Source organism: Mesocricetus auratus, unplaced genomic scaffold, assembly GCF_017639785.1.
Source record: "Mesocricetus auratus isolate SY011 unplaced genomic scaffold, BCM_Maur_2.0 Super-Scaffold_100021, whole genome shotgun sequence".
Lineage (NCBI taxonomy): Eukaryota > Metazoa > Chordata > Mammalia > Rodentia > Cricetidae > Mesocricetus > Mesocricetus auratus.
In genome coordinates this window covers 16519609-16547435 of record NW_024429202.1, presented here as the reverse complement: position 1 = coordinate 16547435, position 27827 = coordinate 16519609, and the positions used below count along the sequence as shown (strand labels likewise).

At 35.5% G+C, this 27827-nt stretch overlaps 1 protein-coding gene across 50 annotated transcripts in view; it reads left to right on the top strand.

Annotated features, from left to right (window-relative positions):
* Rims1 (regulating synaptic membrane exocytosis 1) overlaps positions 1–27827 on the top strand; it is a 470293-nt gene that overhangs the window by 319792 nt on the left and 122674 nt on the right. For 41 of the 50 annotated variants that reach the window (XM_021228503.2, XM_021228500.2, XM_021228497.2 and 38 more), the window contains 9 exons: positions 1753–1865; positions 4266–4396; positions 5159–5330; positions 5441–5594; positions 6516–6587; positions 11819–11975; positions 12606–12731; positions 14311–14373; positions 18881–18970. In XM_021228503.2, the coding sequence (XP_021084162.2) occupies positions 1753–1865; positions 4266–4396; positions 5159–5330; positions 5441–5594; positions 6516–6587; positions 11819–11975; positions 12606–12731; positions 14311–14373; positions 18881–18970 (1078 nt within the window). Of the gene's footprint in view, positions 1–1752; positions 1866–4265; positions 4397–5158; positions 5331–5440; positions 5595–6515; positions 6588–11818; positions 11976–12605; positions 12732–14310; positions 14374–17925; positions 18001–18880; positions 18971–27827 lie in introns of all 50 variants that reach the window. The other 9 variants (XM_040729554.1, XM_021228520.2, XM_013115098.3 and 6 more) reach the window with 2 other exon arrangements.

The following is a 27827-nucleotide window of genomic DNA, read 5'->3' as shown; positions in this document are numbered from 1 at the left end:
TATCACATAGGATATTAGAAGTTCCAGGATGTAATAGAATTCAGTGATAGGTTGTGTCACAGAGCTGTAAGGGTACAGTGGTGAAGGAATTGTCAGAGTAGTATGCTAAGTCACCCAGGATGAGCTAAGATCATATTGTGTGTAATAATACTTATAGGTAATGACATTTTGCTGATAATCTGGAAACTATTGGCCTTCTATTGACACAGGGGCTCAATTCTCTAGGCATTATTACACAAGTCATCTTATATGACATAAAATTAAATTGATTTAAGGAAAACTAGTGATGAGGAGGGAAGAAAAACATGACCATACTGAAGAAGGAACCTGTGGCCAAGTTACCACATAAAACCTATTCCATTATGTTCCCGCACCTGTTGGAGCTGGGCCCAGATTTGGTTTTGGGTTTTCAGATGACCAATAACAAAGAGATACATGGAGAAAGTTCCATAAATAATAATAGCCTGGCTAAGAGTAAAAAAAAAGAATTTATATAAGTCGCATCATCATAAGAAATATATTTTAATGCCTAAAATGGCTAGTGGGGTTAGGCTAAAGAAACCTGAATAAAGAGAAATTACATTTCACTGCTGTGTTTCATGTAGTTAGATGTCTCCTTTTCATGGCACAAACTGATGCCTCTGGCTTCATTTGAAACTTATTTTGAAGTGGTTGACACAAAAGACACAGCTCTCCTCTTAGAGGGAATAGGACATAGTTTATTCTGGAGCCATTCTGAGTCAAAATGGCCTGGGAACCACAAATTTAGGTAGCCCCACATCCCGTGTTCCAACATGTAAGCGGTTTCATGTAGGTGTGTAGATTTACAGAACAAAGAAAGCCATGAATTAAGGGGAGTTTGAAATGCATGGATGGGTACATCACAGAAGTGGTTGCAGCGAGGTGGAGAAAGGTTTTCTGTGAGCTTAAGATGCTATCTGGTGACATCCTTAGCATCTGGTTTGGTTGAAACTAGATTTCAAAGTTTATTATCTGTTAGTTACAGGATGCTAGTTCTGTCATAGAAGTGGGCCAAGAATGGCTGTTGTAGGTGCTAAAGAGACTCAATAAGGGAACTAACCTTTGGACTTGTAGCATTCCAGCCTTTATACGACATTGCGGTTTTAATCAGTCAGTCATCCAGTCTTTGTAGACACAGCTTCTGTTCACAGACTATGGAAAAGAATGGTGTTGGGAGCATGCCTTGGTGTAATCTCACAGTATTTTTTCCCATGTGTATTCAAGAACTTAACAGAGGGATTGTATTTTATAGAATCCTATTTTTTTTAGTGTGTCTCGGTACAGAAAACCATAAAATTTAAGAGATATTATAAATTTAAATATGGCTTATAAATTATGTTCTATACTTACTTATATCAATCTGTCACTGCAGACAGTATATAGCAAATGTTCATTAGCGACAATAATCAACACAGCAGGCACCATCTTCCTTGTAACTACTTCAGAACACTTGTTCATTGATGTAATTTATAACAGCGGATACAGAACAATTCCCTTCAAAATGTGGATAACATCTTTCATGTTAAGACAGATGAAAACCATATCATATTACATGACTGAAAGTAGATAATTAACCAAAGAAGACAAAAAGTACTTTCTAGAGCTGCCCCATAAAAGGTGAACTCTACATAATATTAGCTATGCCTTTATACAAATTACAGGTATATTTAACTTTTGGTTCAAAAGTGTATTCCTTACACTAATACTTGTTCATTTTCATTCTCGTTTTAGGTTCAAGTTCCTTTGAATCTCAGAAGATGGAAAGGCCTTCCATTTCTGTTATTTCTCCAACCAGCCCTGGAGCTCTGAAAGATGCCCCACAAGTCTTGCCAGGGCAACTCTCTGTATGTAGTTTTTTCTGCGCAGTGAATGTCATTAGGATTTGTTCTTTGAATGCATTGGTAAAATCATTGGAATTCCCTGAGCCTCCAGTAAATACACAGTCATTTGGCACTTTCACCTACTTCACCACTGCTTTGCATATTGCTTCAGCTTCTCCTCCAGTCACTCGTACTGATGTAGACATATATTTTGAAGGTTTACAATGTGCTAAGTGCTCTAAACACTAGCTGGTAATGGCATTTGGAAAAAAATTCTTACTTTTGGTATATTACATCTATATTCCAGGGTAAGTCAGTATTCACATGTATTCATAGAAAGCCACATTCAATTTCTATACCTGCTTTTATGAGCATGTTGCTAAGAAACTTAAATTTTTAAAAATTCCCATTATCTTCTTAGGAGTGTGCGTGCGTGCGTGCGTGCGTGCGTGCGTGCATGCGTGCGTGCGTGCGTGCGTGTATGTGTGTGTGAAAAGAAAGCACAGAGTGAACAACATACTTCCTCAGGGTTCACTCTTTAATCTGGGGAATTCTGGAAAAATAAACTGGCCAACTGTTATGAATAGCTCACAAACTGAAAACAGAAAATGAGACGTTTGTATTAATAACTAAGAAGAAATCTTGCTTCAGATTGTTCTATGAAGCAGAGTTTTTAGTCTATATTGCTATGTAGCTTTCTATAGTCAATGTTGATGCCCTTCTTTTGATTGATAAGTCAAAGAAACAAATTTATACTCAGAATTATTTCCTAGTTCTTGTAATATAAGAATAGTGTAACCTGTTTTGCTTAGCTGCTTAAACATTTGTTTTCATTGTTCTTATTTCTGACACTTCATCTACACTACATGGATTAAAGCTTAGATTTGTTGTGTGTGTGCATGTATGTATGTATGTATGTACCTATAAACAGTTGCTTGGATTCATACATTTCCAAATCCCTTTTATGTTCCTTACAGAGATGAGAAAGTCATATTTTATTTAGCTTGTTTTGTTATTATGACTTCTTAATACACTATCTCACATGCCCACTAAATATTTGTATTGAAATTTATGACTTTATCAGAAAATCAAAAGTAATTTCTAGATTCAAAGATAAGAGTTAAAGTTAACACTATGAGTTTAGTGACACATTCTTGCTACCAGTATGGATGCTGCCATTTGTGTTCAAATCTAATTTGAGGTCACCTTTGTTTTACCATTTGGCTCTAGCATGGAGAGTTCATCATCAGAAGTGTCGTTCGGCCTTCATGTAATTTAAGTGCCATTTAAGCCATCCCTTTGTTTTTCCTTTCTCTAATAATACCCAGCTTATTAAAGTGGAGCAAAATGTTAGGAAGCAACAAACTCTGCCTGGTGCAGAGAGTGCTTGTGATAAATATGCTCCCTGGCCGCTTCCTTTCTGTCTTAATCAGCTCTTAGTCCAGGTACTCATGTACTAACAGCACTTTCTTTAAACTTTTTGAGATTATAATATGATTACATCACTTATCCTTTGCCTTTCTTCCTTCCAAACTCTTCTATATACCTGACCTTGCTTTTTAGAAAGTGCTTGTAACAACCATAATATCATTGGTGATCACCAACTATTGTGTTTGACATCAAATAACGTTATGATGACTTCAGTGTTCCCAGAATTAAAACAGTAAGATTAGTTGTATGGGCCAGGTTTTTTCTTTTGGGCCACCGATCAGCTCCCAAATCATGACACAGAGATTTAATATTACTTATGAATGCTCGGCCTAGATTAGGCTGGTTTCTGGGTAGCTCTTTTAACCATAAATTAACCTGTTTCTTTTTATCTGCCTTTTGCCTCTAACCTTTTTTAAAATTTTTGTTTATTTTTTAATTTCATTTTACATTCCAACCAAAGTTACCTTTCTTCCTTGTGTTTATCTTACTGTCACTGCTAATTGTGTCTGTCTGTCTATCTAGTGTCTGGCTTCTTGCCTCGGGCTTGTCCCTCTCTTTCTCCCCTCTCTTCTTTTATTCCTCTCTTTCCTATATTTCTCCTCCTGTTTATTCTCTCTGCCAGCCAGCCAGCTCTATCCTTTTCCGCCTAGTTATTGCCCATTCAGCTCTTCACAATACTAATCAGTGCCTTAGGCAGGCAACCTAACACAGCTTTGTGTCATTAAATAAGTGCAGCATACACGAGTATAACACACCTTTACACAGTTAATGTAATATTCCTCAGCATTAAGCAAATATAACACATCTTTCCTTAGTTAAAACAATATTCCACAACAGTTGTATTTCTGTGCCTGAAGATGTAATACTTCAAATAACTGTGATTCCATTATACTTTAAGTCAAAACACTATCCTGTAGAGTTCTGATGTTTTATGAAACGTTGTAATATCTCATGATGTTGGTCAACAGCAGCTTCTTTCTGCATTTTTCCTAGGTGAAGCTGTGGTATGACAAAGTGGGACATCAGCTGATTGTAAATGTTCTACAGGCAACTGATCTACCCCCTAGAGTAGATGGCCGTCCCAGGAATCCCTATGTAAAAATGTATTTTCTTCCAGATAGAAGGTAGTGAATGAGTTTTGAAAGGTGTACTAAGCTTAGGATTAATTAGAAAGAATGAATTTCCTTTCTGTGGCATATTTTCTAAATATAATAAGTATTTTTCTCTAGGGAACTAAGCTGATTTATCCCTAAAGACAATGTCTTAGACCTTTCATTTGAAAAATATGATAAATAATATGGTACCTGTAAATATGCCCAATAGTAGAGACACTTCATTAAGAATGTACCTTTATATGTACCTACAGTCAGAACCATTGCTTACATTTGTAATTGAAATTAGTAATATTAAGTAATAATAGTATTATGCCCTGTGGAAACTGTGATAGGTATGTAAATTAATGTAAACACATATACAGACAATTATATATGTGTTATATATATATATGTTTACATATATGTTTCTATATAATTATATGTATGAATATGTATGTATTTTCGGTATATAAAATAATATGATTCCTTTTTTAAAAAATTGATTGAGGGGCTGGAGAGATGGCTCAGAGGTTAAGACTGCTCTTCCAAAGATCCTGAGTTCAATTCCCAGCAATCACATGGTGGCTCACAACCATCCATAATGGGATCCGGTGCGCTCTTCTGACCTGCAGGGATACATGCAAACAGAACCCTGTATACATAATAAATAAATAAATCTTTTTTAAAAAGGCTAATTAGGGTTAAATTTTGATTGAAATTTCACACGACTGCAGTAGAGGGCAGCGTGTACATGGTTTTCACTTGCTCATTTTGGAAACCTTTGTTTTTTAGTGACAAAAGTAAAAGAAGGACCAAAACAGTAAAGAAACTTCTAGAACCAAAATGGAATCAAACATTTGTCTACTCACATGTGCATCGTAGAGATTTTCGAGAGCGAATGTTAGAAATTACCGTGTGGGATCAGCCAAGAGTACAAGAGGAAGAGAGTGAATTTCTTGGAGAGGTGATGTATAGAGTGTTGAGTCAGATGCTTGCTGTGGCTTTCCACATACCTGTTAGTCATAAGTCGGGGTTGCTATCATGTTGTGTTTCACTTGAGAACTGCCTTTTCAGATCCTCATAGAACTGGAAACAGCGCTTTTAGATGATGAGCCCCACTGGTATAAACTCCAGACACATGATGAGTCTTCACTACCTCTGCCTCAGCCATCACCGTTCATGCCACGGCGGCACATTCATGGAGAGAGCTCCAGCAAAAAGCTACAAAGTAGGTCAAGTTCACTGTAGTGAGCAGACAGTCATTACGTTCCCGGGTTCTGCTTACTCAGAAATGTATATTTTCAAAAGTTTTACTGTAGAGCAAACTAGTGGAAAAATTGTTCATCGCTCTAAAAGAGATTTAGCTGTAAATGATTTTCTGCATTCACAATAAAATAATATGTGTGGAAGAGAAGAGGAAAGCTAGAAATCTCCCAGAGACATTGCTTGCATCGTTGAGGGGTGACTGGTTGAATGATTTCTCTTTTTAGTAATGCATTGCTACATATAAAGTCATAATAGCCTCATCATTTTTAGGGCATTTTAATCTTACTGATAAGAAATATATATTTGAAACAATGGCATTGCAAGTTTATCACTATTCATGTGCTGATTAGGAAAGTTCCTTTTCTCTGTAATAATTTTTGAGTTATCAAGAAAATAAGTGCTCCAAAAGATGAAACGTAATCTGTTTTAGTAATCTGGATTCATTTTTTTCCTTTTTGTTGAATATAACTCCCGATCAATAATTTCCTCAAAATTAATATTCATTTGCATCATAGCTAATACACATTTTACCAATGGGCTTGATGCTTTGTCAGCATCCTGAGGCGTGCCAGACGGCAGCCAAGGTAGGCCAAGGTAGGTCATTGAGCCTGTCCCTGAGTCTTACCCTTCTCCATACAGAGCGAATTGTATGCTCTCAGTTCAGCATTTAAGATGAAGGATACTAGTCAAATTTTATTTCATAAGAGCCCTTCAGTGTAACTTTTTACGGAGTAAATTCTGAAAAATAGGATTTTTTTAAACAAATATGTCTCTCGATAAGCCAGACCAGTGTTTACTTTGAATTATTCTTGTTCAACTATGTCCTTTGCATGTCGTAAACCAAGTAGACACAGAGGTATCTGTTTGCCTTACTGTTGTGCAGGATCTCAGCGAATCAGTGATAGTGACATCTCAGATTATGAGGTTGATGATGGTATTGGAGTGGTGCCTCCAGGTGCGTGATGAAGAGCATGGCTCTGCTTCAGTCTCTGCTTGACTCCGCTGCCCACTCCGCAGGCTCCTTCCGGACACGGAACTAGAGGCCTGTAGTGCAGAAGCATCAGTATTATGTTATTCCATGGTGACTTGAGTTTCAAATTGCTAACAATGTTTAAAATGGACTAGCACCTCCCGAATTCACCTCCCAATTTACTTGATACAGTCAGGTTCTCCCTTGGAAGTATGCCGAAGTAGGTTAAACAAAAGCCACTATTTCACGGTGCTCTGAGCATTAGTGGAAGTGTGCATTTCATTTTGAAAGGATACTGTTAATTTTATTACATCCAATTCCATCCTCCTGTGTTTTATATTGTATTTCTATAACTTTCCTTCCCCCCCCCCCCATTTCTCAAAATACCATAGCCTTCCATGGAATATACTGAGAAAGGTGCATGGCAGGGTTTAATATTGCATGTGGCATGGCTGTAGCTTCTAATGCTTCTGTGGTGTGCTCACTACTTATACCTATGTGTGCATATGTTTTGAAGTAGGACAATGTTCTAGAAGAGTCAACATTCCTTTGAAGTGTATGTCCTCTTGTCTTTGTATAAGTTGGCAAATTTTTTTGTGACATGTGAAAGTTCAGATTAACACTTTTCCATCTGAGTTGTCAGGAAAAGTACTTAAAATCAAGTACTAATTATTTGAATTAATCCTGTTTGATTGATTCCCTTTGTTTAACTAGTAAAGAGGAAATAAATATTCAACTGAGAATGAAGAGAGAGATTACTGAAAATATAAACGTGACTAACTAAGGCTAGTTGGTTCAGGCAATATTGGCATGTGTGCCCTTTGTCTGTGTAATATCTGCACTGCGGATGCATTTAGTTCAAGGAGGCAGGTTTTAGTATAATTGATAGGATCAACACCAGTGGGAGAGTTCATGTTTTTTGGTCAGATGTGTAGAATTTCACTTAGGATAAGATAAAAATACAGAGAACTCTCTAAAATCATCTATTTGTTATGTCATTTAAAGAAGGTACTCACGTATAAAAAGCAGCAAATACTGTTAAACAGTGCTATGAAGTGGATTATGGGTGCTAGTTTTGTATAATAATGGATAACATTTATCTATTTGTGGTTTTTATTTTTTAAAAAGATCATTTCCAGGAGTTGGTGGCACACGCCTTTAATCCCAGCACTCGGGAGGCAGGCGAATCTTTGTGAGTTCGAGACCAGCCTGGTCTTCAAGAACTAGTTCCAGGACAGCCTCCAAAGCCACAGAGAAACCCTGTCTCAAAAAACCGGAAAAATAAAAGACCATAGGAATTATACACGTCACTTAAAGACTCATAGAATATAAAATTGCAAAAATTTACTGAAATTAAATTGATAAACATCATTATAAATTTAAATCTGTTGTCATATTTAAATTGATAGGAGTGAGATTGTTGCTGGTAAGAAAGTAATCAAATATTTATTGGGATCGATCAGCCTTAATATTGTTACCAACATATGTAAATAGAATTTGCTACTATAGGTGCTTCTCATGTTGTATTCACCTTTTTCATATTTTAAATGAGGCAGTAGTGGATGAATGAGTAACCAACCAAAAACATGTAGTGGACTCCTTGTTCTTTTGTCGGAGATAAACATGCACATCCGCTCCTGAGAAGTCAGCATGGGAGCTGACTCACTACTCATGAGATTATTGTTTGGACACCCATTATAAGACCCTGAATTATAAATATACTTTTATCCAGTGCTCTAATATGTTATAGGTGTCCTAGTGTTTGATAACACATACAATCTTTATTATAGAAAACCAATGCTTAAATTGTTGTTTAAAATTGCATTTCACTGTATTCAGCACTGTAAATTAAATTAACACAACCTGAGAGGTAAGACTTTATATAAACAACATGTAATAGTTTCTTTTTCAGACTTCACCTTATTAGCTAATGAGCAGAGTCATCAATTTCTTTAAAAGTCCAGACATCTAATTCTTTGACCAGATATAAAGATCCATGGACCATCTGAAGATACATGGGACGTACACACACACACACACACACACACACACACACACACACAATTTAGCATTTAGCAGAGATGTGTATATTATGCATTCATATGCATAATGATTTTAAGTATAGTAAAGATGAAGCACTGATAAAATGAGAATAAGTGAACTTGAAGAGAGGGGTTTAGGTCAATGACCACAATGTGCTCCTGATACCTCAGGGTGAATATGAACTTGTTCTTGCATTTCTAACATCCTATATGAAGACATAGTGAGGTTGCTGTTTATAGATGGCCTGAGCAAGCTTGAAAGCTTCCTTCACAGTGTTCTACAGCATCCAAGTCTCACAGTTCTTTATCCTTCATGTATCTAATAACTATCACAACCTTAGGCACTATAGTAATTAATCCTATGGCTATCTGAACTAGATAGTTTCAGCTGCTTAAGAAGAATAAAAATGTTATTATTTGAAGGTTGGAATCTTCCACTTTTGAAGCATCTCAGTACGTTCAAGGAAATGAGAATAAAAATCTCTATAACTGGACAAATGAGAAAAATTAAGATGCAAGTTAACTGCCTCTTCTAACTCATGACTCAGGCAGTCTGTGTGCTCTCAATAATGAATGGAATTTGGAAAACCAAGTGATTCAAATATATATATTAAGCAAGATATAAATAATAATGTATATATTTTATATTTACATAACTGTTATGACTTTACTATAATTAAAATAAACTATAAATAATTATTAATATAGATACTATTAATATGAATAGATATAATAAAATAAAGTCACATTTTGAAAATTTGTCAGTTTCAGCACAGTTCATAGTAGTGATTTTGATTCACTAAGATTGTATATTACCTTCAGTATACTCTCTGTGTAAGTCACAGCTCCTTTGTGACTCCTAAGAGAAATTTACTAGAAACACTCAATATCTGTAAAGCTTTAAGATAATACTTGTTTTTTTCTAAAATACTTTCTTGACCAAGAGCTTAACGTCTAAGATATATAATATAAATAACTCAAAAAATTATGTATCATTAACATAATATCACTATTTGTTATAATAATTATAAACACCCAATTTACATATCTTGACCATCACTGAAATCTTAAGATTTTCATACTCTTAATTCTGTATTGATGTCCCATAATTTTACCTAAAAGGTGCTATTTAAAATTTAAATAATTTAAACCTTGGGTTAATTATTGTAAAAGTGTTCCCTTTAACATATGAAATCTATTCGATACATGTTAGCTTATTAATATTATCATTTATATAATTGAACAACAAATCTGTCTCCACACCAAACTCTGAATGATAGTGTAATTTCTATTGTTTGACAGAGGACTAAAAATGGAAATATTACATTTGTGAGTTATATCACTAAGGTTATAATATTTTCATTAGAGTGCTATTTCAGGGTGGCCAAGGAGATAAGCTCTTTTATCTGAATACTGTTGAATTGCTCTTTCTTAAAGAACTGCATACCTTAAATTTAATCACACATGGTACAGTCAGAGCAGCCTGGCTGTTGGCTAATTATCAACTTGCTTTTACAAGTGCTGTGTGATAACATATTATTAAAGTGTGTAAAAGCTGCCAAATAAAAAGGAAAACATGATTTCAGTTTTCCAGCTAATTATCATCTCCATGATTCATATCATTCTTACATAGTTGTAAATGAAAATACCATGTCTTTTCACCACACTATTTTCTATTTTCCTTGCACTAATGAAAATTAATGAACATCATAAAAACATAAAAAACACCACCTGTAAATTGCTAGCTGTTATTATGAATTTCAGATTATTTTTTATTTGAATCAAATTAGAAATGACCCACATATTTCTATCCAAAGGCTATCACAATTGGTGTTTCTGTGCAGTGAGGTTGAACTGTGTTCGTTTACTAATGGTTCATGAACACAATGGAGGGATAGTTTTAGATATCTGGATAGATTTGATGACTTCAAAGTCTGATATTCTTTGCTTCATCGTCATCATGGTTTCCACTCACATACCATGTAACTTTGAAATTTGTATTTATTTCCTGCAAAAGTCACAAACAGTGTTTGTAATTGTAGAAATCAGCTGCTCTACTTTTTTCATTAAAGTGAACATGGGATGTTTTCATTTTCTTTTTTCCCCTACCTTTTTAAAAGTTTAAATTAAAAACAATCTTATTTTACATAACAATCCAAGTTCCGTCTCCCTCCTGTCCTCCCATGCCCCTCACCAAACCCCTATTCCACCTCCCATTCACTCCCCAGAGAGGGTGAGGCCTCCCATGGGGGATCATCAAAGTCTGTCACATGATTTTGGGCAGGGCCTAGGTGCTCCCCTATGTATCTAGGGGGAGTATCCCACCAGGGGGAATGGGATCCCAAAGTCTGTGCTTTCAATTAAAATGGCTAGAATGCTTTTGTAATGAATACATTTGTAATACAATTAAGCGGTTTATCCTTTAGAACAATCCAGGAATTTGAGTAATAACTAAATCTGTAAAGTTTGCAACACAAGCCCAAACAGTTATGATGGCATGAACTTGTGAATATAATGCTGAGATTGAAGGCAGAAGAATCCCTGGAGCTGACTGGCCAGGTAGCCGAACAGAATGGATGGTCTTCAGGGTCAGTGAGATACCTTTTCTTAGTAGGTGAAACACAACAGAGGAAGATACTCCACAGTTACCTCTGACCTCTACACACACACACACACACACACACACACACACACACACACACACACGGGTGCTTGGTGCACACACATATACACCACATGCAAAAGAAAAGAAAGAATAATTAAAATTAATTAAATTTGAAGAAACATCAGTTTTCTAATCATTGACTGTCTATTAGCTATAGTTCTTTCGCTGCTTGATTTACGTTGCTGAAAAGTCACTAACTCATTCATCTTTTAAATTAAAATTGTGCCTCAACCCATCCTAATGTCTGAGGCATAGACTGTCATGTTACCGTTCAGTATCTTCATGGTAGCTTTGAGCCTAAGTGTAACGTGTTCCTCTGCATGTTTAAGCTTATACTTTCTGTATGTCTATGTAAAGCTTTGGGAAATAAGACTAATAATACTGATTGCATGGCATTTAACTTTAGAAGGTTGATGGCTGCTTTGATATGATTTCATAATTCCATGTTAATTTTTGTCATAAAAAGTACTAACGAGGTTTTGTTTTTTTTATATATGTACTCTTGTCAGTGGGTTATAGAGCTAGCTCTAGAGAAAGTAAAGCAACAACATTAACAGTACCAGAGCAGCAAAGAACGACTCATCACCGCTCACGGTCTGTGTCTCCTCATCGCGGCGATGATCAGGGAAGGCCGCGCTCACGTTTACCAAATGTGCCATTACAGAGGTAGGCTTGGAGCACACTTCCTTATATTCCAGTGTATTTTGCCATTAGTCAATTTCTGCAATGAAATGATGATTTAGTCAATCAGATTAGGGGCATCTTGCCATTTGTTAGCAGAGTCCTAACTTATTCCACAAGGGTTCACAAAGTTCAGCACTGGGAAAAAAAAGGGCAAAAACGGAATAGCAATTTTCCAAAAGAATATATTTTACAGAGCTATAATATTATCTCTGAAGCAGTTTAGGTGCTGGAAGATCTCTACCCCTACCTCTGTCTCTCCTCTCTCTCTCTCTCTCTCTCTCTCTCTCTCTCTCTCTCTCTCTCTCTCTCTCTCTCTCTCTCTGTTTCCTATTTTATCTGACTCTGAACATACTTCTGAATCTGTAATTATACAGATGAAACCATAGTCCTTTTTATATAGATACAAAACCATTTTTGGAAAAATGCAACATAGGCAGAAATGAAAATATATTCTCTTAGTTCATTGAGTAAAATTGGCTTGGGTGAGATGTCAACACCTTTATCCCAGGTCATATGTTGGCCAGTTACAGTCGATTCTTTCCCTTTTAGTCTGTTAATTTTTGGGGGGAAAACTATATACTTTTTCACATGAATTTTTGTGCAACATTTTAGGAGCTTAGATGAAATTCATCCAACAAGAAGGTCACGTTCTCCAACCAGACACCATGATGCCTCCCGAAGTCCGGTCGATCACAGATCCAGACATATGGAAAGTCAGTATTCATCAGAACAAGAAAGGTACTTTTCTAAAATATAATATCCATATTATAACGTATAATTTCAATAGCACAATCTTCCTTTGTTCTGTCTTAATATATGCATATATTGCAACATGATATATGAAAGAGTTAAATTACATCATTCAAAACTGAACTTCTCTCCAACAGTTTTTATATTCTTACACATATGCTACTCTGGATATGTGGAACTCAGTCAAAGTTATATTAATATTTGTATTATCAGTCATGCTTAGCTAGTTGTGAACCTTCATTGACTTAGATTCTGACATAATTGTAAAAGAAAGTCTACATGAGCAATTTTGAAATATTTTCCTTCATGGGTCTCATGTTTGGAATGTTGTTTTTATAATTATAAAAATGACATTGTTTATATAATTAAAATATTTTTGATAATGGTCATCTAAAAGGTATTTCTACTGCAGACTCTGAAAACTCCAATAATGTTTTGTTAAATACCACTTGTTTTTCTCAAGTGTCTTCTAATGGATATCAGTGAAATGCAAGATATGGAGATAGAGTGTTATATGGATGTGTTCATTATTATTCAGCATTTATTGATGAATAAAAATTTTGTGGAAATTGTTAATAGGAATCTATATAATAAATGTATTTTTCTTCATGCCCACAGACATTCCTTTCAAAGTAACCACACGGATGTGCTGAATTAGCCTAAGCGTAGTGCAGGATCTGAGTTACAGTGAATAAAACTTGCCTTGTTGAGTGTTCTCTTCTGGTTTTTTGGAAGTGGAGGAAAGTTCAGGGAGGGGCAGAAAAAGGACAGTGGTGTTGAATGACAGATGTGATGGAGTCAAGGACACAAAGCCCAAGCTGAGCGTCTTATGTTGCTATGGGAAGTGCTGCTGTGACCTTCAAGTGTAAATCACACTGGATACTGGGGGACAGATGGTCTAAAGAATAGTATTTCATATTGCTCGTTTGAATGAGTGAGTGAGTCCTGCGTAGCCAACATTCATCTGGGTCCCTGTGCATAGTAGTGAGGTGGCAACAGGCAATCGGCTATCTGGCCAAGGCAATCAATATAATGAAAATCATGTGATAACAGAAAAAACTATTTTAGAATAAAATCATATTTAAGAAAAACATAACATGATACTACATTCTCAGTGGCTACTAATGATTAGGAAATTATCATGTTGTTAAGTTGCTAAAAAGAAAATAAAACCATTTTTTCCATTAATATCTGAAAGGCCAAACTTACACATTTTAGTTACTGAAATGACTGTACTTGGAAATGTGTTCCTATGGTTTTTTTTTGGTGGGGGGGGATTGTTTTTCTTACCCTTTTATGTTTTACAAAACTGTTTGAATCACTAAGTAGTCAGTCAACAACAGTTAAAACTTCAGCCATAATGTTTGTGCTCTATTGTTTGAATTTTTTAATGCTGTCATGTTTATTTATTTTTTTATTTTGTTTAACCTCTCAAGCAAATATGCTAGTGCAGACAATCTGGTTTCTTCCCTTTCCATGTTCTCATTGGCATACCATTGGCACAACCCATGTCATCTAATGCTTCATGATTTATCTGTCTCACCCACCACCCATCCTGTCTGTGCAGTGAGCTTCTCATGCTGCCCAGAGCAAAACGAGGACGAAGTGCAGAGTGCCTACACACGACCAGGTAAATACAAGGATTTGGTAATGGTGACTGTGTGTGATGACTCGCTTTCCATTCCGCTATCCCGTCCCTCCTGTGGCAATATTACTACGACACACAGAATTCCCTGACCACCCAAATGTTGTATTATTTCATATGGAGCTTATGGAAACTTTCAAAGACATTTCAATTTATTCAAAGCAGATCGCTTTGACATCAGCGTATTAAAAAAAAAGCCAGAGACTGGTGAGCCTCACTGGAGATCTTTCCACACCCATAAAACTGAGGAACCACATTACTGAATTCGTAGATGCCCATCGTGACCTCACCCTCTTCACACGTGGACTTAAACACCTGTCTAGTCACAAAAATTCTGATCTTCCGTGCACGGCAGGTTTACCGATTTCACCATTGTGGTTTTGTTGCTTTTGCTTTCGGGTGTTTCCTTTTGGAACCTTCTATCGTTTGTGTTCTGTTCGGTCTGTTTTTAGTTCAATGTTTTCAGTTCATTTTAATGGCTTAGCTTCAGGTTCCTTACTGCCCTTGCCTCTACCACTTCAGAAATGCTTCAAAATCAAACTTCCTCATGAGGACATAGAACAGTACAGCACCCCTTAGAGTTAGAGGAAAGAGGACATTATATGCCTTTGTTTAAAGCATGAAGCAGCGTGTTAGGCTTCTCTCTTGAATTTCAAATCTGATGAACATCACTTTTTAGCTCTTACTGGTAGATTCTAGCAAGCTAATCATTGCTGTCAGTTTGAAGTCAAGAGAATGTTTACGAGTAGTCAACTAGTTAAAAGAGCACAAGTTCCCCCCCCCCAATCTAAAACAGCTCAAGCAGAGGCCACGCACCTGAAACAGAGAGACAGCTCAGGATTCCCTACCTCCCTGTGTGGCTCTTATCAAATACATGATCATGACTGGACTGGCAAGAATTATTTAAAATGTACACATCTAAAATTATCCAGCTGCTATTTTCTATTGAGTCCAATTTGAAGGGCCACATGAAAATTGAGGCAATGTTAGTTCTGTGTATCAACTGATAGGAAAGTGGAAAATTATAAATGTTCCTAAATTACCTTAAATTATTACGCTAAACTCTTCAGGGTTCTTACCTGAACATCCAAGCAAAGGATTCTAAATACCATTTCTTTTACAAGTTCTGTAAGTTTTCTCCTATCTCTGTCTATGTGACTCCACTATTAACAAAGGAAAAGAGATACATACATACTTTTCTATTTACCTAATTTGTGCCTGGGATGCACACCAGTAGTCTAAATAAAAGAAGCATCTCTTTGTTTCTTTATCCTGTACATTTCAAGGTGAAGTATCAGGGCTTTCAAAAATATGTCATGCCTTTTTACATCATTTGATATAATCTCATTCTTAATACAAATTATTCCAAACTTCATATATCTTATATTTTAATAGGATCAACATACTGATTTTGTATATCTTGATAGTCATCAAATATAATATATATATACATAATTTAATGTGTATGCATATATACATATATTATATATGAAAACTGATAAATGTTAATCTGAGACTGATCAAGTCCATTGACTGATAACTCCACAACTGCAGGAATGCTAGCATTTCCAACCAAATGTACAGATGCTTAGCAAGTGTTACAGTGACTTTCCTGCCATCTTGTTATTTTTATAATGGTAGTGTTGGTACCAGTAAAACTGCCAACTGCATTTTTTGATTGCAGCTGCATTGTAATACCTATCTTCTAATCTAGAATTTTCAAAAATTTCCCTTTCTTCTACTTCTTAATACTTATTTCTAAATGTCTAGGGGCAGAAAAAAACATGAGTTCAAATACATGGCATGCATGTATATTTACTATCTTGTGTATTTTGTACTCATGCACTTATAAAAGCATATTATCAGCCGGGTAGTGGTGGCACATGCCTTTATTCCCAGCACTCTGGAGGCAGAGGCATGCAAATCTCTGTGAGTTCGAGACCAGGCTGGTCTACAAGGGTTAGTTCCAGGACTGCCTCCAAAGCCACAGAGAAACCCTGTCTCAAACAACAAAAACCAAAATTAAAAGCATTTTATCTATATTTGGAGAAATATATGCATATAAGCTCGTATTTGTATGGATATTTGTATTTGTAAGATAGTTTTATGTCATATAAATTTTAGAAGTTTATTAAAAATATAACTTCCTATGGCCAAATTTTAAAGAAACTTTCAAAATAAAACATACTAAATTTACTGTATTCTTATTTCACAGAATTTAACAGTTAATACTGAAGTATTGTACTGATAATATTTTGAGAGTTAAGTAGAAATTGAAAAGTGAAAATTAAATCCCTGGTGTGCATATTCTCAGAAAAAAGTATTTTAAAAAACCTATATCATATTAATCAATTTACAACAAACTATTCATAATATGTTAAATTCCTCATGGAAAAAGTTCTCCGGTGGCATTATATACTGGAAATGCTGTACCTGCTTTAGCATGTCCTTGATACTTCATAAATCTTATCCATCTAATTCTCACAGCTCCCTGCTTAATTGATTGTATTTCTTCCATTTTGTTTGCTTAGAAATAGGCTTAGAGTCTTGACCTGAATTTTTCAGATTTCAATCAGTATGTAAAGCCAAGATGTTTATACAGTGAATTTATATCATTTTCCTTTTTCCTGCTTTCATGTAGATGCCTATTAGAAAGTTCTTGAAAAAAATTAACTTTTGAAGCAATTACTTTGAAAATTTTTGTAGAAAACTGTCATTAAAGATCCTTTCCTGTGGCTAGGAGATGATGAGAGAATGGAGTTTTAAACAGGTTTAATGCTTCAGCATTTCAGTATTGTTTTCCTAATTGGTGACTGAAAAAAACACTCTTAAGATATTGTCAAATTGAGGCTTCAAAGGATTTCCTCTCATATGACCGTTAGTGTAAATATGATTATGCCAGGAGATTGTTAAATACTCAAGTGACTTTGGTAAACACATCTTTCCTTATTGTAATTAGCCATAAACAGTGGAGAACATTATTAAATTATATTTAAAAACTATTAGTTAACTGGATTTACCTTTCCCTTTCAGGACAGTGCAGCTACCTGGCATGTTTTGTACAAGCTCAGGCAAATTTGTGGCTTGCCTCTGCCACTTATTGCCAGTCAGTTCCCTTCATTAGTGTTTCCTGCTAATGCTGGTTGAATCTTTAGTCTTATTTTAACTCCAAAATGACATCAATCAGCGAATTTGCAGTTTTACCACTGAGTTGTTCTGTTCCACACAGAAAATATAATAAAAATTCAACCAGGTGTTGGCATTGCTCTAATATTGGTTTGTATTTCATCAAACCCATCAGATGTTTCCCCAAATAAGTTGGTTAAATTATAACTTAAAGTAATATGAAATAACTCGTGACTTCATATTTTATTAATTCTGATCCTCCCTTAAAATAATTCTTGTGAGTTCTCTGAGAAAACTAGCATAACCCCCTTCTCCTAGCTTTATTTAGGCCTCCTATTTCCTTAATGTTGTAGTGAAATTTATTTCATAAATATTTTTGTTTTCCTGCATGTTTGTGTTGCCATGTTCCAGACATCTTGTTAGGCACTCTAAAACATTACCACCCAAGATGCCTTTGTTGCAAAACAACTATCATTGGATCAACAGGTAAGAGCCACCACAATGAGGTTTGCTTGAGCTCATCCCCAACCCCAGCCAACGGCAATGGAAAAGACACATCCTCATACGACGTCATTTACGTTATGCTTTGAACTAATTGTTCAAGTGTCTCATCCAGGCTATCTAAAACTGATGTAACCAGTAAACGCATACTCTAGAATAATTATCTAAATGAAACACAATTCAGAAGTGAGAATTCTGCTTGCTTGTCATTTGCTTGTTGATTGCAGTTATTGTGATTAATTTTATTTTGTTTTATTTCTGTGACTTTGCTTTTTGAAGAAAAATCCTGCCTACACACACTAAGACCAGATCAGTGACTAGACAGGACGTTCCCCTGTAACCTGATTGTTGAACCTCGAGGGTGCTGAGATTGACTGATGAGTTACCCATTAGCTAAGCACATCAGGAAGTGAAGTCTCCCACTTCCCTTGTCTAGTGCTGTAAGCCACCAGAGTAGAGCTTATATGGTTATTTCTCCCATGATGTCCTTCATTTTGTTTCGGTGTGGCATCTGTCCTTGGTGACGAAGTTTTAGGCATTCTGTTTTAAATGCTTCCTGTATCCAGTTTTTTGTTTGTTTTGTTTTTCATAAGCAGGTGTGATTTAGTGTCATATTTCAGTCTGAGATTTCTTTTCTTTTTCTTTTTTAATTATGCAGCACAATTTAAGCATAATATTTGTTTACTTTCTAAACAAAAGTTTGCACCGTCATCCTGTGGCTCTCTCACACCCTTATGAACTGAATCACAGTGATTCGACACTCTGTGTAACGAGAACATTATTTTATGCTTTCCTCTCTAACGTGGTCTTCCTTTCTTTCCTTTGTCTTTCTCTTCTCCCACTGGATGCAATGCACTGGCACTAGCGAGCTGCAGCCCTCCCTTGCCAGGGCTAAGAGTGCTAGTACCAACTGCTTGAGACCAGACACTAGTTTGCATTCACCAGAACGAGAAAGGTATAAAATAAAGACTTTTTCTTGTCATTTGTATGGTGCCTTTTTCTTTTCCTTCTTTTCAAACCACTCTGTTTTGTTTTGTGTGAGTCTCATAAATTTATCCACTCACGCCCACTTTCTTGCTGTCCTCATTTCCTTCCCTTAGTATGCATCAGTGTAGGGATATGTGTATGTGGATGTATGTGAAGCACACATATGCATATTTCTATGAATGTTGCAAATGGTTTGATGTAACGTGTAAATGCTTCTGGCTGCTGCTTCTCCTTTTGTTCCTGTTCTCTTGTCTTGTTTCTGTGACTCAATGAGCCTTCGGTATGCTGATAAGGCCATAGGTTAGTAAGTTATTTGAAGGGTGAATATTGGTTCCCTATTAGTTGTGCCAATAAATAACATCTATAGATCTCACAACAATTTTTCATAAAGTCAAAAACTTATTTTGAGGTAAATGATTTATCTTTAGCACTTTTAAATTAACCCACTTTTTAGATAAATTGTGTTAAATTATATTTTGTAAAAAAATCAAAGATTTCCTGAGACCTTCAAAAAGTAAATACATATAATGTGTATACACATAGATCATTTCTGTTAAACCTTTTGTATGATTGATTAATACATACTAGTTCTGACCTAGATATAACCATTAATAATGATCATATTCTCATCTAATTGTAAGTGAATGAATCAATTGTTCCCTTATTATTAAACTTAGCTGTAACTGACAGTCTTCATTACAATCACTGTCCTTGTTAAGTTAGATGTCATTCAGAGGAAATTTAGAAACAACTTCTACAAATTCTGAAGAAACACATTTGCTTGTACTAACATAGCCCTCTTCAGACATAGTTTAAGCTTTCTTATTACTAATCTTTTTAGCCTATGCCATGTTTGCTTCTTGGAATTAAACAGAAAAACTTCAGAATATTATACTACTTTGATATATTATACAAACCTTTTTTTCATTATTAATAAGTATAGAACTTACAATAGGAAAAATGAAATGTCATAGTTAGGATTCCTATTGCTGCACCTAAACACCATTACCAAAAAAGCAAGTTGGGAAGGCAATGGTCTAGTTGGCTTACACTTCCACAATACTTTTCACCATAGAAGGAAGTCAGGACAGGAACTCCAACAGGAACTGATACAAAGGCCATGGAGGGGAACTACTTACTGGTTTGCTGCCCCTAGCTTGCTCAGCCTGCTTCCTTATGAACTCCAGGACCACCAGCCCAGGGATGGCACCACTCACTATGGGCTGGGCCCTCCCCAGTTGATCACTAAATGAGCAAAAGCCTTACAGCTGGATCTCAAGAAGGTAATTCTCCAGCTGAGACTCCTTCCTCTGATAACTGTTTTTGTGTCATGTTGACACACAAAACTAGCCCATGCATGAAATTAACTTGCATTGCATTCCTTGCATTAGTTTCAGCACTTTTAGTGGAAACAGCTGTAAACTATTTCAAAACTGTAGGTGAAATAATCTCACTGTTTTGTCGTATTTATCGTACCTCCTAAATAATTACAGAGATAGTATCAATAAATTTTATCAGATTTCATATTATTATTTCAATTTGATTCATGATAAATATTAAAACAGGTCTTGAAATAATCAGGTTCATGAAAATTTCTGACTGTAACAGTACCCTTAAATCTTCAATATTTAGATGAATACTCCCTGATAAAAATAAAGTTGAAGTCACGCATGTGTTTTCAAATTTCTCTGTTAGCCATACTAAAAAGTCAAGACTGTCCAGCCTAGCATTAGATAGCATTATGACATGTCAGTATTAGCTGTGAGAGAGATGGTGTGTATTCCTCTTTGCATGGTAATTCATGCGTTTTTATTTATAACACACCATAATTTGGACTTGTCACCATTCTTCTGGCTGCTTTATTAAAAAGCATTAGTCTCACATATGTGTCCTTGAGACACTGAAACTACAGAGTTCACAAGTCTGTGTGTCCATTAATTTAAATCTCTCAAATAATACCATTAAACGGGGTCAGTCTATATACAAGAATGCTAATCATGATTATTACACAGATTGTTGTGAAGTCTGAGTATAGCAATCACCTTTGGCAATAGGCAAAAGTTGCATTGAAAACCTATCCTCCTGCATGTTGAATAAGAAGAAATTTTTCATTAAAACATCTAGAGAGCATAGAATCATCAGTGCTTCTCTATTCAATGAGGTCACTCGGCTGCTATGAAAATAAGGGTTTGTTGTTGTTTGTCAACGAAGTCACAAATGCTAAAAGCTGCAGGTGAGTGATATTCTAAAGACAAGACCCTGCCATGCATACATGTGAGCCATTCGGAAGCAGGTGCAGCAGTATGGAAAGTGAGATCATCATTCACTTTTCAGGATGCTTCTCACGTTGCCTGGAGCATAGAAAAAGGAAGCCATGGCAGCCTTCCAATTCTTCTTCCCTTTTATTGATTCAAAGCCTTGCAACATTAATTTCCAACTCACACCCGTACACATACACATCACAACACATATATGATGAAATGCCAAACACATTCTTAGAATTCTTCACATTTTCTGAAGATAGTAATATTATTTCCACAGCCTTCCCGAATACTGTTTTAAAGTTTAACAGCTGAGATTCTGACTCACTCTGCTACTACTTACAGTTTTGTTTATACCAGCTACCATTTCCTTAGGCACCTGCCCTAATTTTAAGACAATGTATGATTGATACATTAAACAAGGTGAAATTGTCAAACAGACCCATACCTAACAGCAGTATTTACTAGGCTTTTGAACGCAAAGCAGTGTGTTCTCCCTTTTAGGTGTCTCAGCCCAGGCTCACTGGCATTTTGAGTCCCCAGAGTCCTGCATAGAGGAGTGCTTTGTGGAAAGAGGGTCCTGTCTGGTTAGAAGCCTCTCCATTGTACATTGACTGTCCCACAAAACCCAGCTCTCTTGCTTCCCTGATTGGGTGGAAGTTACCCTGATGGCTCTTAACTTTTTCTTTGCTGGGCTTAATAATGAACAGGGGTGTTATACACCTAGAGACATTGGTGGTTGGAGAGATGGGAGGGCGCTTACTTTTCCTGCAGGATGTGGGTGCTCCTATGATCTGATTTGGCAGTCACTACCTTACTGCAAGCATATGAAAGTGTCTTGTACTTGCTACCTGCATTTTGTAAACATCCCCTCACCCTACATAATTGCTTGGTCACGTACCCTTCATGGATTACACTGTAGCTTTGACCGTTAAACCTTATTTCACTGTGTGTTATCCAATCTCTTGAATCTGCACTCCCTAAATAGCTCCTCTTAAACGGCTGGTACACATAGTCCCTTCTGCAAGTTTCTTTGCCTTGTTTATTCAGGAGGAAAAATCGCCACTATGTATCTCCCCAATTTCTTACTCGTACTTCCCCTCAAATTATATTCATATCAAAGATTTCACTCCGCTACCTTTGAAAACATACTCCCCTGCGTTTAGCCAGGACAAGTTGTCTTTCTTGAGAACTGAACCCAAATTTCTGAATGATGTCCAGACACTCAGTACATTAAACTGTCCAGCTAACCTTCTTTATTTCATCTTTGAGTCCTATGTGTTCTTCACATTTGATGAGTGCGATATACAACTAACTGGGTGAAGTCATATAGGCCTGTCATTCCTGACAGAACTTGCTTGGCTGGAGTTGATGGGTGATGAACCTGAAGTCAGCCTAGGCTACACAACCAGTTAGTTCTAGAAGAGGGGACTGTCTCTCAACACAAACAAACAAAAAGAAGAGCAAATCAGGGCTTCTACCTAGCCATTTAATTTGTGAGTACTTCTCCGGTTCCTAATTCAAAACACCAGAAAAAGCTGGGTGTTGGTGGGTCACGCCTTTAATCCAAGCACTGGGGAGGCAGAGGCAGGAGGATCTTTGTGAGTTCAAGGCCAGCCTGGTCTACAGAATGAGTTCCAGGACAGCCTCCAAATAAATTCAGAGAAACCCTGTCTAGAAAAACCAAAAAAAAAAAAAAAGCTGGAAAATGCTATTGATTCCATCAAACTGAAAATACAAAATACTATTGATTCCATCAAACTAAACTACCTGAACTGAATTCATCTTCAGTTCTGCTCTCAGTCATTTCCATCCAAAATTAACTCCCCAGTATGGTTTAATAGCAATCTGTATTATGTTTTCTCTTGCAACTCTCCCATTAAGGTTAAGATAAACTTTGGTTTCTGTTGTCAGCTTAACAATTATTTCATTTTTAAAAGATTAGGTCAAAATCTTCTACGACTTCTTCATTTAGTGTCCCCTCCCCCACTAATTCATTTCTTTTTTCTATTCATAGCTGTTTACCATTTTCTGGGCCCACATAATAGTTTTCATTTTTCTTGGAAAACTAAATCTGGCCAGATATGGTGGTGTGTGCATTAATCACAGCACTTGAGAGGCAGAGGCAGAGGCAGGTAGATGTCTTGAATTGGAGGCTAGCCTGGTCTACAAAGTGAGTTCCAAGTCAAGCAGGGTTACATAGTAAGACCTTATCTTAAAGGAAATGAAGGAAGGAAGGGAAAAAGGAAGGAGGAAAGAGAGAAATGAGCCCAACAATAAAAACTCCAGAACAAAATCTAAATCTGTATGTCATATTTCCATTCATCCACTACTGTCTTTATCTAGAAACTGCTTGTTTCCATAATGTTATAAAGCTCTGGGGTAAGAAAGCCCATGATATTTGTACTTTTTATATCTGTGAATAGCATTGTTTTCTCAATTTGTGTTTCATTTGAGGTAATGGTCTTGACACTCTCTGCTTTTATCTCTAAATGCGGCTCCAGTTGTGAATTAGACCCAAGGAGGTAGAAATGTGGGTGATCTAAACTTATTACCATAAATGCTGTGAGTAAGTTTACACTGTAGCCATAGGGTTGAGTTTGCTAGTGGAGAAGCCGGAAATTCACCAACTCATAAAAGCATATGATGGTTATATTACAAGATGAGGTCCCATAATTAATAGCAGTTTTGAAGGTTTGTTTGCTGGCAGGTTTGCTTTTTGCAGCCAGCCTGGTTAGAAAAGTAGAATTGAGAAATGGTTAAATTGCTGGTAGCTGATACTTTAACATGGAAGATAGGAGTTGCTTGAATTAAGTCCAAAGGAAAGGAAATTCCTATCAAAAAGTCAGTCAAGCACTATTAATTGCCATGACATTTATAAATCATCATAATTCTTATTTTTATATTGAAAATATATGTGTCAATTAAAATGAAATTTAGTTTAAATCAAGCTTAGAAAAATAGTTTTGGAAGGTTATGAATAATTATAATTCACCATGAAAATACATACTTGATAAATCAGTTAATTCACTTGGCTTTGGATTCTGTTTAAATATATCAGAAATTATTTTGACATGTTATTTATGATATGAATGATTTACATCTCTATATCCTTCTATTTATAGATAATTAAGGTATTTTGGCATACTCTGATTAGAAATATGTACAAATGGAAGTTGTGTATGCATACAAGTATGTGTGCTAATAATATACTAGTCCACACATTTTTATACTATATACTATTGCCAGAGAAGAAAAAAGCCATATGTTAACAACAATTTAATTTTTGTAGAAGTCTATTAAGTGTAATTCCTTTTATATCACATTGTGGAGTCCCCTTATGTATTCATCAGTCCATCCATAAATAAGATACTCATTGTTTTTAAAGTGGTCACTAAGCCTAGAATCTTTTGTACTTACTGACTCCTAGATCAATAAAGAAATACTTGGAGAAGGAGCTATAGCTGGAGGGTGTACTTGACCACAAAATCCAAGATCTTATACTGCTTGTTAATTCCATGTTATGTCTGCTGAAATCTATTCTAGACTGTTAGAAAATGGGAATCCTGACCTTTTGTATCCACAATAATAATATACAATATTTGTTTCACAAGTACATGCTCCTACATTGGTGAATTTAGAATACCTTGTGAAATGTACTAACAATTTCTAAAACATGAAGCTAATTTAAGTAGGTTATCTGAAAAGAAAACCAAGAAGAGGCTTGTTTACTTCAATTTGATATTTGAAATCTAAAATTGGAAAACATTATTTTATGACTTGAAACTAAAATTTGAGACTTGTTTCTTAGAACATGAGAATAGGAGAGGCAAGCAGAAACAGATCTTAATTGTTTTCCCACAAAAGTAGAAAGACAAAAACGTACTAGTATATCTAAAACTTGCAAATATGTGACATTGAAAGATAATATTAGTCTGGGGGTTAACATATGGGTATACAGTGACTCTGCTCTTACTGTATTCAGAAACTTAGTGGGAAAAGCAATGTTTTGTGATGATTCTACATATCAGCATATTGAGAAGGACGTTGAGAATTGAGAAGTCATGTGCTGTGCTAAGTACTTGTTCAAAGTTGCCTCTTGAAAGTTTGCATTCACAGTTGCTTGTTCCAAATATACACCTTTTTTCCATCACAGCTTTTTACTGCATGTGTCATGATTATGTTATTTCCCTTCATTTTTCCTCTTTACTTTTATGTTTAAATAAAAACAAGGACTGGAATTCTGCCTCCAGAAGCAAGGTCACTCAGAATCCTTCCAAGTTAAAATTTTTACATTGGAAGAAACTGCTAACTCCATTTTTATGTTTCCAGTTATCATCAGATGCTGTAATACAAGTATGTATAGGTAGAAATACCATAGTCATAGAAATTGTTCTTGTTTCTTACAGTAGCTTACATTATTTGATCTAGGAAACAAAGCCAGAAAATTGAAAAGAACATTTTTGAAAACACACAGACTGCCTCTGCTGAGATCTTGCTTACACACTGCAACACCTGAAACACTCCTGTCTTTGAACTCTTACTTTAGGTAACATAGTGTGAGAATATATACAATCACATTATGTTAGAATGTACACAATCATATTACTAAGTAGATCACATTTTTGTTAGCTCACTGAGTGCCAGTCTCTATAGAATGAGAACTTCTTCACATATGTTCTATATTCCTTGAAATAAATATTCTGAGTAAAGGAGTATTTCTAAGTTCATCTTACAAATGAAGAAACTGAAATATGAGTGCAGTTGACCACAAGGTCCAGGATCTCACATTGCTGATAAATACTATGCTACATCTTCTGAAGACTTTGTCCAGTATTAGAAAATAGGAATCTTTACTTTTAAAATCTACAGTAGCTCTAGAATGTATCATTCAACAAATATATGTGATTTAATGTTTTATCATCTATATGTTCTCTAAATGTTTTTATAGGGACTTCAAGTTAGGTATGACCCTCCAGCTTTCCTCCTACCCCAAACTGACCCGTGAGCAAGAAGTTATGCTTCCTTGATATGCAAGGAAGCAAAAATAAATAAAAGAACTATATGCCAACACTTTTTCTGGGATACTAGATATCTATAAATGTAATCCTTATTGTTCTAAAAGGGTAAATTTCCATTACTTGGAAATTCCAAGCAAGAAGGGATGTCCTGAAATTTACCTTGCTTTAAAAGCTACATACACTTTTATTCAGATAGACAGTGTCCTCATCATAAAAAACATAAAGAGTTTGTGTAGCTCACTTACATTTTATATCAATCTAATCTCAGTTTCCAGTGATTCCCGAGTGAATTTTTGTCAAAGGAATTGTCAAGCAGAGACTAGACAAAAAGAAACTGGAGGTTTGATGGAATTGAGAAAATTTTGGATTGTTAAACAGGTTTAGTAAAAATAAATTCAGAATGAATTCACCAGTTTTATGAACAACAAAGTGATTATGTAATTAGAATTAACCCAATGTATTATAAATATAATAATCACTTCCAAATTAAAGAGCAAATGGCACATAGTTTTTTCTTCAGTTCATGACCTTTTGTTTTACCGGTCCAATTGAATATTGCTGAGTTTTGTCTAAGTCTGATGGAAGGAAGATGTCTGGGAGGTTTTTAGTAACTAGTGACTGCAGATCTCAAATGTGCCAGTCAGACATTGACCCCCCTTGCTTCTTGTGTTCAAATTGTCAAATCAACCAAAAAAAGGCAAGTTTAGCAGCAAGAATGTAAATTTCTTCAAATTCAACCACTACCTTCATGTCCTATCCATAGTTATAAAATCTTTCAAACTGGCTACTTAATGCTTATGAGAAAACCAATACCCAGAGGCATGCTCTGGCTATAATATTGGGATCAGACTTAGTATATGAAGCGTCCAAGCCTGACCTGTTTAGTTTTATTTCTTTAATCATTTAACTAGATTGTATTGGGTATTCACAACCTGAATCTTGATCACTAAAAATAAAGAAGATTTTGTTGATATTATTATTTATAAAATATTATAAATGCTGAAAAACATGAAAATGTTTGATGAACTGGAAGACACATTTGTAAATACAGATTTGCAAAACTTTTAATATCCCATTTCTTTTGTTCATATTTCCCACTTTAATTTGTTGGTAATTGGCCCTATAGTTGTCTACAAGATAATTTGTTAAAAACACCATTGGTAGCCTTCCTATGCATTATTTCTTCATGTTATGTTTTTTATACTGAGTGGCATTTATATTATTTTACATATAATTTGTTCCTTTCAATTAAATTTGCACACTTCATCTTGTCACTTGTAATTTCAAGGGCTGATGTCAGTATGTGTGACTCATTCAACTTACATAAACATAAGTGATTTCCTTAAACATGCATCTTTCCAAAGTTGACCACGTTAGCATTTATTTTTGCATAGACATGGAGATACATAGACATATTTCTTAAAATGAAACACTTAATAGATAGGTTACAAAATTTTCCAAAACATTCTCAACTCGCTTGGAAGGTTTCAGATTTCACATTCTCATATTATGATAACTTATCTAAGTTTATCTGGATATAGAA